The 17860-nt window shown below is 38.6% G+C and overlaps 1 protein-coding gene across 1 annotated transcript in view; it reads left to right on the top strand.

Moving 5' to 3' along the window:
- CLMN (calmin) overlaps positions 1-17657 on the top strand; it is a 75113-nt gene extending 57456 nt beyond the window's left edge. The window contains exons 5-13 of the mRNA XM_030452256.1: positions 265-357; positions 1650-1837; positions 4286-4479; positions 5472-5554; positions 6996-8306; positions 9327-9508; positions 10587-10647; positions 11677-11738; positions 13219-17657. Coding sequence (XP_030308116.1) covers positions 265-357; positions 1650-1837; positions 4286-4479; positions 5472-5554; positions 6996-8306; positions 9327-9508; positions 10587-10647; positions 11677-11738; positions 13219-13372 — 2328 coding nt within the window. The 3' untranslated portion in view covers positions 13373-17657. The remainder of the gene's footprint in view (positions 1-264; positions 358-1649; positions 1838-4285; positions 4480-5471; positions 5555-6995; positions 8307-9326; positions 9509-10586; positions 10648-11676; positions 11739-13218) is intronic.
- Positions 17658-17860: the final 203 nt, after the last annotated feature.

Here is a 17860-nt window from a genome sequence, read left to right as displayed (position 1 = left end):
CACATTTGTGGTCCCGAGGATGCAGAGCTGGGCTCAATTTTGCAGTCTGTGCTGTGGGCTCAAGATTAGAGTTCCAGGAGAAAGGTCATTGTGATCAATGCAAATTATCTTTAACAAAAGATTCCAGTTTTGCTTTTTTGGCTAGCCAGGTTGTGGCAGAAGTTTTCTGGGACAGATGCATCAATCCCAGTTCAAGCCAGTACATTTTTTCCATTTACCTCTGCTTCTTTGAATTTGTGTCTGAATTTATGATCTCTTCTACAGGTAAAACTTGTCAGCATCGATGCAGCAGAAATAGCAGATGGAAATTCCTCTCTGGTACTTGGACTAATATGGAATATAATCTTGTTTTTTCAGGTAATAAAACTTGAATACTTTAAACATAAGTGAACAATCTTCAGGGTGTCAATCTATGCCAGCTGGATACTGATTTTTAAATTGATTTTTAATCCTAAGGAACATAATTAAGCATACTAAACCTGAGGCTTTCCCTCTTAGTATACACTAATTGTATGTGTGCAGCTGCTTTCATTTTACTTCACTGGACCTATTTTGGTGTAAATAGGAGTCAATTTAAGCCCTTGTTTGACTTGGACCAGAATTAGAGCTTCAGATTACTACCTTCCTTTCTCTCCTGTGCCTTCTCAGAGTTCTGCTCCAGATTGCTTGGATCTGAACCAATGTCTTGGATTCAGTTCCAGGTCACAGTTTGTTTATAATAACCTTTCCTGAATTTGGTCCAGTGTGGTGGAAAATTCCATGTTGGATCACTAATCTCAAGAGACTTAACTGACAGGGCAAAAATTCTCAACTGATGTAGAGGGCCAAATGAAAGATCTTGAAGGGCTTGGAACTGATAAAACTGATTTGAGCTTGGAAATTGTTTTAGTCCCAGTCCCAGTCCTAGTTTAAAACTGCTCTAATCTACATGTATTTTGAAAATGGCCTTCTAGACAATGCCAAATTCTAATGAACAGGGAGAGGTGGCAGGAGGGTTTCTGCAACTCTCATGAGACCATGAGGCTCTTTCATTCCCTTGGGCTCATTTCTAAACTGGCTACACATTTAAAAAATTGTCTCAAAGAGGCACTGAGGTTTCTCTTCCTGGCTGAGGTCCTCAAGCTGAAGAATACACCACACTGGTTTTGCCAGACAGACTCAAAGGCAGAGATGGTGTGACCAGAACCTGTCACCCCAGCAGCAGAGGGCATGGGGTATCTAAAAGCAGCAGAGTGGATAATTTGGACCCAAATATTAATGCTGGCCAGGACAGAAGGGCTGCTGCAGGTCATAATTTCTGGCTAAAAACATTTCAGTCAAGTGAGTCCTGTGGAGAGAACAAACAGTTTTACTTAAACTAACTTTTCTTTCAATTACATGTTTCTTTGCTTTTTGTTTAATACAAATTTGCTCAGCTCAGCCTTAACTGCTAGCTTGCCCTTTCTGTTTTCTGGGGTTGCCAGCTGGGCTGCTGCTGGCTGCCATGCCTGTGCAATACAACTTGAGGGTTATAATTGACAGGTCTATAATTACCTCTTAGAATTCAGTTATGGTGCTGTTATCTTTGAAGTCTGTATGAAAGCCAGCACTGAGTTCTCTGTGCAGCTGGTGTTAAACCAGAGCACGGTGTGTTTTGCCTTTTATTACAGATTAAGGAGTTGACGGGTAACCTCAACAGGAACTCCTCCTCTTCCAGTCTGTCTTCTGGACCCAGTGGTCCTGAGTCAGACACATCCCACCCCAGCACTCCCAACGTGGAGAGGATGCCTGTCACAGTGAAGGATCAGCGGAAAGCCATCAGAGCCCTTTTAATTTGGGTTCAGAGGAAAACCAGAAAGTAAGCTAACAAACCCTTGTGGAAAAATGTGTTTTGCCACCTGCCCTTTTGAAGTTGTTCTTTTCTCTCTCATTCCCCGTGTGTGCATTACCATGTGCTGTGGCTTCTCCTGCTTTTGAAGTTTGCAGGCACAAGGTCTCTGCAGGGGAGCGTATCACTGAGGCCATGTGTCTGTAGCAGCTGCCTGACCTTGAAGCCATGTGCATTGCTGGCTTCGTGATCTGGGTGTTAAATGTTAACTTGCACTGACCTAGTTGGTGCTGTTTAAGACAGGATCATTCCCTCCTCTCTCTTTCCCCTGGCTTTCACACAGCCTATTTGTTGCCTTTTTCTAATTAAAGGGTAGGCATAAACAAAGGGTGAACTCAAAAAAGAAATGTATTGAAAGACTTTAGCAACAGCCTTTTAAATTAAGCAGTATCTAATTGGTGCTTCTCTGTGTGCTCCAGAGTGCCTTGAAGGACAAACCCCTATTTAGAGTCCCTCTTTCCCCAGAATTAAAGAGGGGAAAGGGGTTAATCTTAGGTGCCTTGTCATGAACATGTAATGTTTGGGTCCATTTCCATTGCTCAACACACCCCTCTCCTCTTTAATAAAAAAGCAGTTCGTTCTCCAAACATTTTGTCCAGTAATGCCCTAACCTGACAGAGCTGCTGTTGGGTTAAAAGCTTTAGGGTAAGATGTGCACATGTAAAGTCTTGGACTGCATTTTACATATATTGTTATCTGAACCAATGCCTGCCAGAGAGTTTTAAGGAGGGCACAAGTTAAACTTACCTAAACAAATTGGATAGCTGAATATTTAGCATTTTTGTCTCTGTATGGATTTATATGTTGAAATCTGCCTGTGAACATGACTGTTCTATACTTAGTGTTGAAGATACAAATCTACATCTTAAATATTTGGTCCTGTGGGCCACATCATCCCATAATCACAGATTCACAGAATGTTAGGTGTTGGAATGGACCTCAAGAGATCAAGTCCACCACCCCTGCCAGAGCAGGATCACCTACCCATAGTTGTCTCTGATGAAGCTTAGGGTGTGTATTGTGCAGAGACACTTGTCCCATTTAAATCTATAGGTCACTGCTGCCAGTACAGACCATAGAAGAAGCACAGTTTTAGTCCCAGAATAATACTGATAATGTTATTAACAACGAATTGGTTAAAGGAAAGTGTAGTGGAACAAAGCAATCAGATGCCTCTGATTACCGAGAAGTGGGTGTGAGCCGGTATCAAATCCACCTGTGCCCAATCAGGGCAGGCCCCCTATTGAGCACGTGCAAGACCAGGGGGCCAATAAAAGGTGAAACTCACGCCCCCAGACTAGCTCACTCTTGGGTTAGACAAGAGAGACCGGTAGCTCTCAGAGCACTGTATTACCTTCATTGCGCCACTAGGGCTCATCGCCTCTAAGGTGAGGCTCTCGTGGTGCAGCTGGTTAAGACCCAGTCCTGCAATGCCGAAGGCCCTGGGTTCGAGACTCCACAGAGAGCCTCACCCTAGAGGCAATGAGCCCTAGTGGCACAATGAAGGTAATACAGTGCTCTGAGAGCTACCGGTCTCTCTTGTCTAACCCAAGAGTGAGCTAGTCTGGGGGCGTGAGTTTCACCTTTTATTGGCCCCCTGGTCTTGCACATGCTCAATAGGGGGCCTGCCCTGATTGGGCACAGGTGGATTTGATACCGGCTCACACCCACTTCTCGGTAATCAGAGGCATCTGATTGCTTTGTTCCACTACAGGAAAGTGAAGGCAATAAAAGTAAAAACTATGGACATTTCAGTCTAGTCAAAGAGTACAAATTGAAAACATCTAATAGGAGAAAATTATTTTTGCAACTTCACTAATAAAAACATAATTGCATCATTATAATCCTGTTATCCAATGACCTGTGCAGAATTTTCTGTTCTGGGGCTGTATTTAATTGCAAGTTTGACAGTGGTTTTCTCCTCCCAAACTGTGGGCATCTAGCACACTTTTGGTGTGCTACATACACTGTGACCATTTGTATATGGCAAAGCACAATTTTCTGCTATAGAATGCCAAGTATGCAAGAATGTGAATCATTTATGCTTATGTTTTTAAATACTTAAGTGTTGGCAGTCTTCCCAAGCTATGGCATTAAAATTTTGGAGAGCAACAGAAACAGGAATCACAGAGTTGGTTTTATGAATGTTAAATGAGTTCTTGAGGGCTTTGTTTTTTCTGACTACTTATAGCAGGTCAGTGTCAGCTGTTAATCACACTGATCTGGTTTGTGAATCCATGTATTTTGTGGACATATTTTGTATGTTTTGAAGCCCAGAAAGATCTCAAATGTGACTACTGAAACTCAGCAACGTTACTTTTAATTTTCAGGAGTCTTCAGGAGAAAATGATGATGCCTTCCTTTCATTTGGATTTTTTAACTCAACCACCCATGTAAACTCTGTGTAATTGTGTTTAGGTATGGTGTTGCAGTTCAGGACTTTGCCAGCAGTTGGAGGAGTGGCCTTGCTTTCTTAGCTGTCATAAAAGCAATAGACTCTACTTTGGTGGACATGAAGCAGGCACTAGAAAAATCTGCTCGAGAAAACCTGGAGGATGCTTTCAGCATAGCACAATATAAGCTGGGTGTTCCTCGGCTCCTAGAACCAGAAGGTAAAAAACTCCTACATCAGCTTTGTGGGGTAACATTCAAACTGTAATGAATTCATGAATATTGCATTGCGATACCTACCAAATAAATTTCCAGTGATTGAGACTGTTGATGTGATCAGTGTGTTGGGTTGATTGCTGAGAAATATTAAAACCAAAGTCACTGCCTTGTAGTCATATGCTTCCAGTTGTAGTAGTAAGCTCCTTGGGGGCCAAGATTTTACCATAGTTCTAGCTATGTACACTGGTCCTGGCTAACTTTGAGATGCTATGTGATATCTACATTATGATTGGACATTAATCACTACCCTTTTGTGCTGAGAGGCATCACAGTGCATCAGCACCATTTTGTAATGCCTACAATTGTCAAGAGACTAAATTTCACTCCAGGATTAAGTGTGTGAGTCTGCTACACCAGCAAAATGGGCAGATACCTATGCAAATGTATCTCCCAGTTTTTCCTTTACAATGTATATATACACATATATACACATATTTATATATGCAAACATAAGCAAATATGTATGTGTATAAATACATTTATATAAATGGAGCTGCTTCTAACAGTCTTTTTTACTGAATGCCACTACGTAGGTATTAGGCCTTGGTTTTATGATTGAAAGCACAGATTGGTTATTTGTGCTTTTGTGGGTCACCTTTTAGAAGACTGGGCCATCCTGCTAAAAATAAACCTCTGTGCAGTCAGTGAACCGGATCACTGTCTAATGACAGCACCACTGTGGATGGAAATGGACCCTGATCAGGGTTTGGTGTGTATTTCGAAACAGGAAAAAAAATAATGTGTGTATGAAGTTGAGAACTTTTTTCAAGTACCATCAACAGTAATAAGTTTTGCACTCAGTTCTGTCAGCAAAAGAAAAGCATCTGTAGCTATTATTTCTCTCATCATAAAGGCAGGATAAATGTTTGACAATCTGGTGCTCTGCAAGAGCATTTTCAAGCCTCCTGTGCTCAGGCTCCTTGTGTCTCCATAGATATCATGGTGGAATCACCCGATGAGCAGTCAATTGTGACATATGTGGCACAATTCCTGGAACACTTCCCGGAGCTGGAAGGGGTATGTGTTTACTCCTATGTCATTATTTTTTTTTTTAAATTTGCTTTGGCATAGTTAGTAAAGTCAGATACTTCTGTATTGCCTGGTTTCTTTCTAAACTGTTCAACATAAAACTCAAACTCATTTCTAATGTTTCACATTTTTGTTAAATGCAGTCAAGTGGATTTCCTTTGGTGATTGTTAAAATGTTTTAGGTAGAATTGTGCTGTTAAACATTGACATCCAAACATAACTTTCTGAGTTTAGATCTGGATACATAGGGCTCTACTACTTTGTTGTATTACTTTCAGAATAAGGCTGAAATTTATCCCTTCAGTGATGATTCATTGGACTTTGAATGCCAGTTTGACTTCTATCTTACCGAGTTTGAGGGCCACAATCAATATGGATTTAGCAGCAGGTATCAAATACATATCAGAAGCTGAGCCTTGTCAATGCAGCAATCTAAAGCACTCATTGTAAGCATGAAATAAATTTCACCTTAAAGGACCATGACTTTAATGCAGACTTTATAAAAAAATAACAAATTGAGGATCATGTAGGGATTGACAGTGTCAAGGATTGACAAAGGTCTTTTGGAGAAAGAGAGGATAAAGTTACAGAGGAATGAAATGGTAGGAGTCAGAATACTTCGGGAAGAATGGGAAGTCCCAGGAACCGGAGAGGAAATTTGCATATGCTGAAAAACTGTTCTGGACGCTGCTCATACTTCCAGACAAAGCTAGTTCTACATGGTCTTCTGTTTTGAAAGAGTTTCTAAGGGACTCAGTGTCCCTTGAGTATCTGGGCAAATTTTCTTGCTAGAGTACATGCACATAAATGATGGTTCCTACATAAAAGGAATTCTCCTTTCTTGACTGAATATTCCTCTTGGTATGTATTTTTAGCTTATTATGTTGTTGGCCATTACTAAGTCACTGGAGTTAGAATTATTATAATAATCTTAAAATTCATACCAGATTAGATGAGCAGTAAGACTTGTTGGTGTTAAGATTTGTAGGCATTTTAATGGGCAAAGGAAAAGCCTACTTTAAAAAAAACAGTGTGTTGGAACGGACTAATGTGGTATGTTAACGTATTTTCACAGTGGCTATAGTGGATTTGCTAGATTTATTTTATTCCTTTTATTCCTAAGGTCTGGGATTGTGTCAAAAAGCCAAGCTCCACAGGTGCAGCAAGGGGAGATGAATGCATTAACAACTGAGGAGTAGGCTTGTCTGCATTCTGATTTTCTTGTACAAGTGGCTTCTTGACATTGAGCTTTGTTCAAGTCACTTGACTTGCCAGATTGGTTTCCCTATTTTGAAAATAAGCAAGTCATTAACTGGCCATTCACAAAGTAATGGGATGATGGGCTAGGCAGTAATTCTCTCTGTAGTAGTGTTTGGGAAAAGTAATATGAGGTAGGATTTGTCTTTTAATGGTTTATCATCACTTACAGGAAGATTTTATGGATCCTGACAAGGAGCTTCCAATTGAGTCCACATATGTCCATATCAAAGATTCTCCTTCAGAAAAAGAAAGCAAAATCCTAATTTTAAGTGAAAGTGATGAAAACATGTACATGGTTAATCATGAAAGGCGTCATCCTGCACCTCCAAAGGTTCTTATTCATGACACCCCTGAGAGATTGCCATCAGAAACTGCTCCTGAAAAATGTAATGGGAAATTCAGTCAAGTGTTAGGTGATTCACAGGAAATGTCTGAAGAGGAGCCTCAGAGGCCCACCTCCCTGAAAATTACAGGCTCTGTCACTTTTGAATCCAGTTCCTCTTGGGAGGGTCTAAGTGATAAATTCGTGCCAGGTGAAGGGGTCATAACTGATGGTCAACTGAAACAGAATGATGCCCCTTCTCCATCCATTCCAGCACATCAGAAAAATTCTGTTGACTCTTTTGAAGACTATTCGGAAGAATTAACTAAAGAAACCTCAACTGAATATGACAATGAAACTAAGAGCCTTTCAGCCAATACTTCTTCGCTGAGTCCATTATCCTGGACTTCAGGTATACTTACAGATGAATCTATAAATAAAGTAGAAGAGAGCAAACCAAAAGCTTCAATTATTTTACCGGAAGATACCTCAAAACAAGAGGATACACAAAAGTATGTTCTTCAACTTCTAAATGAGGAAATGAAACTTCTACAAAATGAACATACAGATCAATCCCCTGACTTTGAGACAGTAGAGACTAACCATTGTTCACTGAATGGTTCTAATCTCAAAAGCCAAGAACTATCTAGACAGCATGAAACATCTGATGACTCTCTCTCAGATGTGCCTAAAGATTCAGAGGACCCTGAGAGCGGTGATGAAGTTGACTCTTCATCTGAAGTGCCACTCAGTTCTTCAAAAGTATCTGTGATACCCCACGATCTCTTTTATTATCCACATTATAATGTTCCCATATCAGCAGTTTTGGATGCTTACCTTGAGCCTTGTATTGGAGGGTATGATATTGGAAATAATAAAGATGCTTCTGAAACATTAAAGGAAAAGTTACATGAGAAGGGCTCACCAGAACAGAGCTACAAGGAAGATTCTCCAGAGCCAGACCTGAGGAATAAATTAGGTGTCCCCCCATCAGAAATGGATGCTGAGAATGGCAAGGAGGAAGCCACAGAAACTAACAGCCACATTAATTCTTCCAATGAAGAAGTGCTATTACTAGCAGAAGAAGAGTTAGAAATTGAAAAAGATGGCAAAAAGGCCGCCAACCATCAAGATACCATTCTTCCACAACATCCTGAGGTACTTTTTTATTATCACCATTTTTTTGTGCATATATGAGGGATTAGAATCTGACCTCAAGGGTTTTAATTTGCTTTCATTTTGCAGTGCTTTGGAGAAATATGTAAAATTATTAGGTTTCCTGTCCCATAACACTGTTTGCCACAGCCCCCTACTGGAACAAATGGTATTGCAAACTCCTGAGATTATCTGACATTAAGAGAGGAAGGCCTAATACTGCAAAAATGTAATTTTTAAATTATATTTTAAAATAATTTGAGGTTCCTGTCTAACTCTAGGCAAAAAATAATTATCAAATAGGGTATTCTTAATAATTTTTAATTTCTGAGATTAACAAAATGTAGTATTGCTGATAGAGAAAGGATACAGGCAAAGGTAATTTTTTTTTCTGGATCCAATTAATTTTGCCTTCAAACATTTAAACCAATCTGAGTATGGTAAATTACATGGGCAAAACTTTTCTACACTGGTGGTGGAGAAAGGGGATTTTGGTAATTATTCTGTGTATTTCATTTAGGCCATTTGCTACTACATCTCTACTTGCAGACACTGTATTTGAGTTGTCTTACAAGTTCTCCAGAGCAGTAATTCTAGACAGTTTCATCCAGGAATGAGTGTCCATTTAATGTTGGTCTACGTGTTTCTTAGGCAAGTTGCTTGGACATGTTTTAGTCCCAACAGTTACTATAGTAATGAATTCAATTTGCTGTTAACTTCAAAGACTAATTGGGGACGGAATAAAATAAGTCTTTATGGATTACTTCAAAGAGATATGTCATGTCATGACTTCTTATATAAAAAAACCTGACAATTGTATGTATGTTGAACTGATGAGAATTTATAGCTTAATGAATCAAAAATTATTTTCAATAAATTAATTGCTTTTCATTCTCCCTAGTAAGACATTCAGTCTTGGCAAACATTCAATTCAACATCTGACTAGGCTACATCACTAAGATATTTGGAAGAGTAGAGAATCAGTATTTTTGCCTAATGCAAATTGTCTCTTAATTTCAACAGGCCCTAGTAGACCATCTAGAGCATTTGTCAACAGCCATGGAGATACCAGGGAAAAATAGTAACATGGAGGAAAAAGGGAAAAATATGATCAAAGCAGATGATTTACACATCTCAGAGTTTGGCATTCCGACTCTATCACAAGATAAACTGGAAGAAATTGCTGATTGTCAGGAATTTATCAGGTATTCCACATAAACTTTGTCTTAAATACACCTGACTGATATGAATGCCTGGTCTTCTGAAGTGTGCCCTGACTACTGAATGTTTCTTGTAGACTTTCTTTAGGAGCAGTATCTTGGGACTCATTGGCTTTTTGCTGTGTTTCTCTTTAGCAAGTCGAATGATTCAGTGCCAATGGGACCTGATTTGATTTGCTATACAAGCTCAGCCACAAAAACCCAACTGGAACCTCAGTACATTTTGAACATGACCGTATTATATCTGTTTTTTCAACAGAAAGTGTTTTATAACACAGAATTCCTGTGCATTGTGACACTGCTTCATTCCAACAGATGGAATGTTGGCCTTTTTTTTACTGTTTGAACAAGTGGATGAGCCGGTGGTAGTTTGACCTTGCCTGGCCATCACAAGCCCACCAAGCCACTCCCTTACACCCCATCCTCAGCAGGATGAAGGGAGAATATAAGATCAAAAACTAATGGATTGAAGTAAAGGCAGTTCAGGGAAAATAAGCAAGGGCCACAAGTTAACTGCACCCCAGCCAGACCCAGCACAGAGACAGCCAGCTCACATTACTCCATTCACTTCTGTTCCCTCTGATGATCTAATTTAGTACTTGGGGCATTTATTTGAGTGGGACATGAACTGTAATTTATTGGTGCTTATCACTATAGCACTCAAATGAACTTGAAAGGGTTTGCTTAGAAAAAAACCCATTGTCTCTTTCAAGTTATCTGTTCCCTGCAAGGTCTGTCAATCTTTGCTTTATATAGACAGCCATAAAACCTGGTGTATACTCTCACTTAAAGTATAGCAAATGTGCAAAAATCTTATCAGATATTGTTTTTCAGAAAAGATTCCAGTTTGAGCATATGGATTTTTCTATTGTGAGTCAGATTTTGCCAAAGCTGTCTTTTATGATGTTACTGGTGAATTCAAGTCCGTATTCAAATACATGCAACAATGCATATATGTGGGGTTTCATAGTCCAAAACAAGCACATGCATTTGCAGTGTCTCTCTTTGAATTCAAGGCTAAACTTAACATTCTGATAAAATTTTGGTTTTGCAAACATTTCAGGACCAGTAACAGTGATTCCAACACTTACCTCCGAAAAAGGTCTCCTAATACTTCCGAGGAGGTAAGTATGAGGAAACTTACCCAGTGCTGTTTCTCTTCAACTCCAAAAGTTCTCATACCTTATAGGGGTCTACTTTATAGGTAAGCTCTGTGATAACACAAAAGTCCTGTGACTTCTAATAGTTTTAATGCCAAAACCAGGCATAAATGAAAAGCTTTATTGAACTCTTCTAAATATATGGAATGGAACCTTATTGAACTGCAAATAAACCCACACAGAAGTGCACAGTACTGTGTTTAAATCTGTTGTAACTTTATGGGTTACTTTTTAAGAGCTGCAACATTTGACTTCTTTGAAGCTGCCTTTATTTGCTGCTGTAGTTTCTTTGAGATTGTGCATTCTCTGTACATATGTTGGTGTCCTGCTCACAGCCTTGCAAAAATGCCAGGTGTCTTTTTATGAAAAACTGGGCTCTTCCCTTCATAGTAGCAGTGTGTTATGTTATCTCTATAGCAGCAGCTAACTCTGAAAGGATTCCAGCTGTAATGTGAAACTGCACCCATAATGGCCAGCATCATTCATACTGGTTTCTTGAGAGTATGCTAAACAACTGAGCTCTGGCTTTTTATTTTTAACTTGGAAAGAAGGGACAGCAACAGCAATCTGGGCACATTGAGCAGCAATAGGAATACGGCTCTTTCAGCACAAAATAAAATTCTGACGTTGGAGTTTTAAAGAAATGCTGCCACTAGTGTTCAATAGAATGTAGGTTTCATACAGGGGCTCTAGCTTTGCAATGCTGTCAGAGCTATCAGAGATACATCTAAACAAGGCAAGTTTTAGTCAACTGAATATAAAGAGTTAAAAGGACAAAAAATCTTTTTTCAAAACTGTTTTTCCTTTTCTCTGTGCTTACCAGGCTGCAGTGGTGGATGTGCAGGTAGGGAATAAATTTCTAAGCACACTTTCATTTTATTTGAGCAGACATTGGAAATACTCTGCATAAAATGCACACACTACTTCCTGCTTGCAAGATGCGGAATTTTATTTTTTTACATTATCTATTTCTTATGTGTTTGTTTGTTTAAGGAAACTTACATTGAAAATGACCAGAAGATGACAGATATGGGTGAAAATCCATTAATCATCAGGTGAGTCGTTCTTATTCAGACAAAGCCTTTTGCAAGGAATCCATAACTCCTAGGTAGCTCTGACAAGGCTCCAAAGGGAAATTAAAATAAACTATAATGGGGGCTACTGGCTGGACATCCTCTGTAATGTCTTAGAACTGGTATTTCCATATGTGTAAGATACAAAATTTATTAGTAGTCTCCCCCTTGACTAAATGGTTTTTCTTGACTTGAAAGATTCAACTGCCTAATCAAGATAGAGAGCACTTTCCCCACATAGTGGATATATCAAAGCAAGAAAAGAGTAGGAGGACTGAAAATATGAGGCCCTCTGGCAAGGGTGACTCTTCCCAGGTTTGGAAGACTGTCAAGACAATATTTAGTGTGGACAGTGCCAGGGAAAAAAGCTTCAGTGGAATTTTGACCTCTGTTAGGGCACCCATGAGTTTCTATAATTTGTAAATGCTTTTAGGGTGTGTATGTATATATGACTTAGGCTGTTGTGATGGATCCTAACTCAGAGAATTCATTCCTCTGGTATTAGGATCTACATATATATAAGAAACAAGGATTTGTTTATGTTTTCACTCTACCTTGATGGTGAATAATACCTCCCAGAACTTTTAGTTAAAATGATGGCTGCATTTAAATGCAGAAAACACAGAAAATATTATCAGGATCTTGTGTCTTACTCTCCTTGTCCTAACATTTCTGTTTTCAAAAATACATGAATAGCTGTCACAGTTATGCCTCTTTGCAGACAGCTGATATTGTGCTATTTTTGTGTAACGCTCAGATATGTATCCAGTATAATACCTGAGCAAGTAGGATGACCCAAGCCAGAAAAAGGGCACATTAAAGCAGGGCAATAAACAGTTTTAGCCAAAGGTAGATTAAAAAAAAAGTCTACCAGAGGATAATTCATATAGTATTATTAAATAAGTGTAACATCTTGCATCTTTTTTAAGAAGACTTTTTTTGTCTTTGTGAGCTCTCAATGGTGCTGGCAGAGTCCATCGGGATTTGCTCTTAGGAACCACAGCTGGAATTCTGGAAGGTTGGAATTTTGGAGTTGTCCTACAAAACCTCGACTGCTATTTGGTTTCTGGAAGTCTTGGGCTTTTTCTATTTACTATTTTGGTGTCTGCCAGAAGAAGCTCTGAAAGTAGATGACTTGGGGAAAGTATATCAAGTCAGATACAGTATATAATTAAAAAGTGAAAGTGTGACACGTGTAGCCCAAAGCTGTGTTTACTGTTCCCTATATAAAAGGGTATCTTTTTAACCTTGCATCAAAGGAATGTACTGGCATGTGTTTAAACTACCTGAGAACTTGTCCAGTTTTCTGAGGATTAATTGCTATGTATGGTTTTGCTTCTATGGAAACACACTGCGAAAGACCTGTTGTCTTTTAGTGTGCCCTCTGATCTTTACAGTAGATATTAACAGTGAATTTTTTTTCTGCTTTTTCATGCATCTAAATAAATTCTCCTGTTTTTAGGAAGAAAAAGGACTTAGAAGCAAGTGAGATTCCAGCACCAGCTCATGAGATGGGGATTGCTGAGCAGCCAGAGCTATTCTACTTCATTATTTTCTTCTGGGTGCTGGTCTACTGCCTTTTACTCATTCCTCAGCTCCGCAGCAACAAAGTTTGATCACTCTGAGGTGTGGAAAAATAAAGGACAGTGGCTGGATTGTTTTGTGTATCTGCATATGAGTATGTTCCTTCAGGTGAAGCACAAACAGAAATATAGGATCTGGTATTTTGAGTTTATAATCAGGTTGTTCTCAGTTCCTCTACTGTTGTGCTATAAAAATGTCTAAGCACATTTTACATTATGGTAATTGTGTAAATATATATATAAATTACCTGATTTAGTAGATGCAATTTTGTATATTTGTGCCTTGCTTTATAAGATGCTAAACAAAACCAGGTAATTATCAGTAGAAATATGAACAGTTCAGAGCTCTAGTCTTCAAAAATTATTCTTCTGGCTCCATTTACTTACGTAGGACCAGACAGTTGTGGAAAAGGGTTGGTGGTGACTTGCCTATGAACCTGTCTGACCTTCAAGAGCAGGGCTAGAAATCCTTTGTTCCATTTTCCAGGGAATTCAGAGAGAGCTGGAGGCAGAGCAGAGCTGCAGGTGGTGGAACACGCTTACCCCAGGAATTGATTACAATTCTAATGCAAATCCAGCAGAGCAACAAAATCAGGTTGAGGGCTAACTGGGTGGAGGAGTTAGGGTTTTTAGGATTTAAATTGATTTGTATCCTATACCTTTTGTTATGTTTAATTTGCAGGAATTTTTATCCTGCACCTTTTGTTATGTTTAATTTGCTGGAGCAAATCGAGTGTGAAGTGTGAAGAGCATCCATATTAGCTGCTTCTTAGGATGTATCAGATGGGAAATATTAGCCCAGAAACTGCTGTAGTGAATACCTGAAGAAATCCATTTTTTGTACCTTACTGATGGTGGCCATCTTTGAAAAGATCTTGAAGAAATTCAATAATTTTATCAGGAGCAGATAGCATGGTTTTGATTTGGCTTACTTTTGTTTTGTTTGTTTTAAAAATATACCTTGCTGCTTCTGAGACTGCTTCTGCTTCTTTGGCTTCCCAGATACAGTGAAGATTTCACTTTTTTTAAGATGCAAAAAAAGAATAGGTAACCTGAATTGCTGAGGCTACTGTTAAGGCACAAGTACATGGTAAAAGTATTAGAAATACCCTTTAACTGCCCAAATCAATAGCAAAAGAAGTGACAGATGTAAAATTAAATACAGAGAAATGTTGACAGCTGGTTCTTGCTTTCTAGTGAAACTGAAGAAAATGTTGTGGCTTGTCCATAGACACACTTGAGCCACTTCTGCATCTTGTAATTTTTGTCCACATCAGTGATCACTTTAGGATATTTGATTTAGGATTTTTGCCAGAGGAGGTGTACCTGTACATTACAAGACAGAAGAGAGGGCTTCAAATTCAATTTAATAGCAACTTTTCTCTATGTAACTTGTAGTGACTTGTAGTGTAGTCACTATTTTTCATCAGCACATTTTTAGTTTCCTAGTATGCTTTATGAGCTATATCCTGGTGCTGCTTCCACTTGAAAATTCATAAGGTTGACCACAATGTGCTTCCTAAAATGCAGAGTTTCATAATTCACATTGAGTGAAAGTTACAATGCATAGCTATAGGTATAACATTTTGATTTAGCATAAGGTGGATCTCTGCCTTGGCTTAGTTTTCAACTGAACTACCAGTACCTGGTCAGGACACATCAGAATATATAGCAACTCATCTGCAGGTATTTAAAACCTGGTTTTAGTTATGTCACCTTCCAGGGTAATCCTAACCAGCCATCATACTTCATTCTTCTTTATAAACTTTTTGCTTCCCTGTGATTTTTCTTCTGAGCAGCAGTGCATAGCAGGAGATCAAACACTGAAGGTAAAAATCTGAATCTATTTCAGTCAACAGAAAGCTGAAAACTTTTGTATTTTGTCCTGTTGCCCTTGACTAGAGTTAGATTCCTCCCATGAAGCTAAAACTAAGATCCTTTCTGCCTCCTAAGGAAAAGATCCAAGCTTCCCAACTTAATTCAGGATAAATCAGAGTAAGGAAAGTAAAGAGTCTTTCATCTTGCTGATAAAAATGTTAAGCATTTGGAATCAGATGATGATGTTGTGCATGTTGTGGTTGTTGATGAAGACAGTGATACTTTATTCCAGAAGAAAACCTGTTAGAAATTTTGAAGATGCTTTCTTGAAGTAGATTAAAATATGAAATTGAAGGGCTGGTGTTTTTTCTCTTGAGAGAATTAAAGTTAATACCAAGAAACTTTGTATCCTTATCTTGAAATCCAGTGAATACCAGGCTGGGGCATGGCAGCTATTTCATAGCAGCAAGTAGCAAGGTACACTAGTTTGGAGTAAAAGTCTTGTCAGCTCTTCAATGTGTCCAATTCCTTATGTTCTCCTTTGGTTTATGACAAGTTTTTCTGAGCTTTTGTATCATATTCTCTGGTTCTTCCACACTTCTTAGTCTTCAGCAGAGATTATCTGTATTTGAATTACAGTCTCTTTGTAGAACTTTACAGCTGCCAAAGTTAATTCAAAGGAAACTCTCTTGCCATCTCTCCTTCCTTGCAAGAAAATTAATGAAAACGAGGAGGTCTTTGGATGTCTCATCTTAACAACTGACATACAAAGTGAATGGGAATACACTGGGGCTGTCAACTTTGTGATACATTATTTTCTTCCAAGCAGGAGAAAACCCAGGGTTTTCTTTTTCATTTCCTACTGATGAACAGTGACTGAAACAGTGAAATGAATAGTTCAGATGTCAAACAGCATCCAGCAGTCCTCTTGATCATCTCACCCAGTGTTTAAACTGATGTACACTTTCCAGTGGATCCCATGAAGAGATAGAGACTTTTTCTTCTGTGCAAAACAGATGAAAAAAAACCACCTAAATTAGTCCATGGTACTTGGCATTAAGTTGCTTTCCAAATTTGGGTTTGTTTGGCTGTGTTGTTCTTGTTACAGAACCAGTCTACCTTACCTGTTCCATGGGTAAGAAGATCCAGGGTAAAGAGTTAAGAGTTAAGAGTGATAATACTGGCACAAAAGAGTCCTAGCTCATCAGGAGCTTTTCCATTATTTGGAACTGCAAACAAGGGACAACTGCATAAGCATCAGCTTCTCTCTTTTAAATTGATGTGTAAGCCTCCAGTTCTTTGTCCACATGGCAGCTGTCCAGTCCCTCAGTACAAGTGCCCCATTCTGAAAACATTGCTTGTTGATGGACTTTGTGTCCTGCTCTGAGCTTACAGGATAAAAGTCTGATTGTGAAGCAATAGCAAAACCTGTTTTAAACTGCTGGCTAGAGGACTGGCTTGAGGCATTGGAGGTTTTAAAGGCTGGTGGAAAAACTATCCATTTTCCAACAGATATGTCCACTGTTGATATAAATTTTCCTAGGTTTTTGAAAAATGCTAAGCTTGTACTGACTGCAGTTTTTGTATTTTGATTTAGCAGCAGAACTCACACAAGGGTACCAATGTGTTACCACTGTTTCTAAATTCCATTGTTCTTGAACAAATGTGTGGGTAGCACAGTATCGTGAAGTGTAAGTGTCAGAAAGTGCTTGAGAATCACTGGGTAAAGGATCTTTGTTCACAGAAGCACCATTCAAGACAGAGACAACTGTAACAGGATTGTTTAATGTTACTGTAGTTGTCTAATTTAACTGCAAAGCTTTTTGTTGTGGTTTTATAGAAAGTGTAAGGAAAGACAGCTGTTAAAGACAGAACCCTGGTTAAACTTTTATGGGGCAGATGGCTTAGAGATGGAGAAATGAGTTTAGCAGTCACATAATCTACAAACAAATCTACATGATCAGTGAAAACACAGGACAAGCACAGATTACAGTAAAAAAAGGACAATCACTTTTCAATGCCATGAATATTTTTGATGGATTGAGCTCTAAAATGTATTTTTATTGCGTTTCTAGATTGTAATGAATGTGTCTACAGAATTTTATGCAAAGCTTGAGAGTTTGGCTGTTTTAAAATGATTTTTTTATATAGCAGTGATTATTTTATCTATATATTTAATAGAACTGTAAAATCATTTTACGAGTACCTGTAAAATTCTATGTATGTGATATGATTATTTATTAATTATGATACATGAGAATGAACATTTAAGCTATGCATCAGCTGCATCATCCATTTGAAAACTGGAAACTGCAAACAGGTGAAGAGTCCTTAATGAACAGAAGACTTGAACAAAATGGGAAATTATTAAATACAATTGTGTGATTCTTAAAGCTGCATAGCAAGATGTCATTTTGTGATGTTAAACTTTCAGCTAAAGCAGCAAAATATACCCAGTGATTAAGCTACTTTCTTCCATTAAAACTTCATGAGGCTGAAATTTCTACATGTTAATATTTGGTGTCAAAACACAAATCCCCTACATCTTCTGGAGAATCTCATTTTACTCCAGCTCAGTATGACTCTTAACTTTGTTACCTTTTGAGCTCCATTGAGTTTACAGGGGTACCATGCAATACCCAAGGTTGTGTTTTTTTCAGCATTTTCTGCACTAATCCCCACAGAGTCAGAGCTTTAGAAGAT

Source organism: Calypte anna, chromosome 5A (genome assembly GCF_003957555.1).
Source record: "Calypte anna isolate BGI_N300 chromosome 5A, bCalAnn1_v1.p, whole genome shotgun sequence".
Lineage (NCBI taxonomy): Eukaryota > Metazoa > Chordata > Aves > Apodiformes > Trochilidae > Calypte > Calypte anna.
This window is presented reverse-complemented; position numbering and strand designations above follow the sequence as displayed.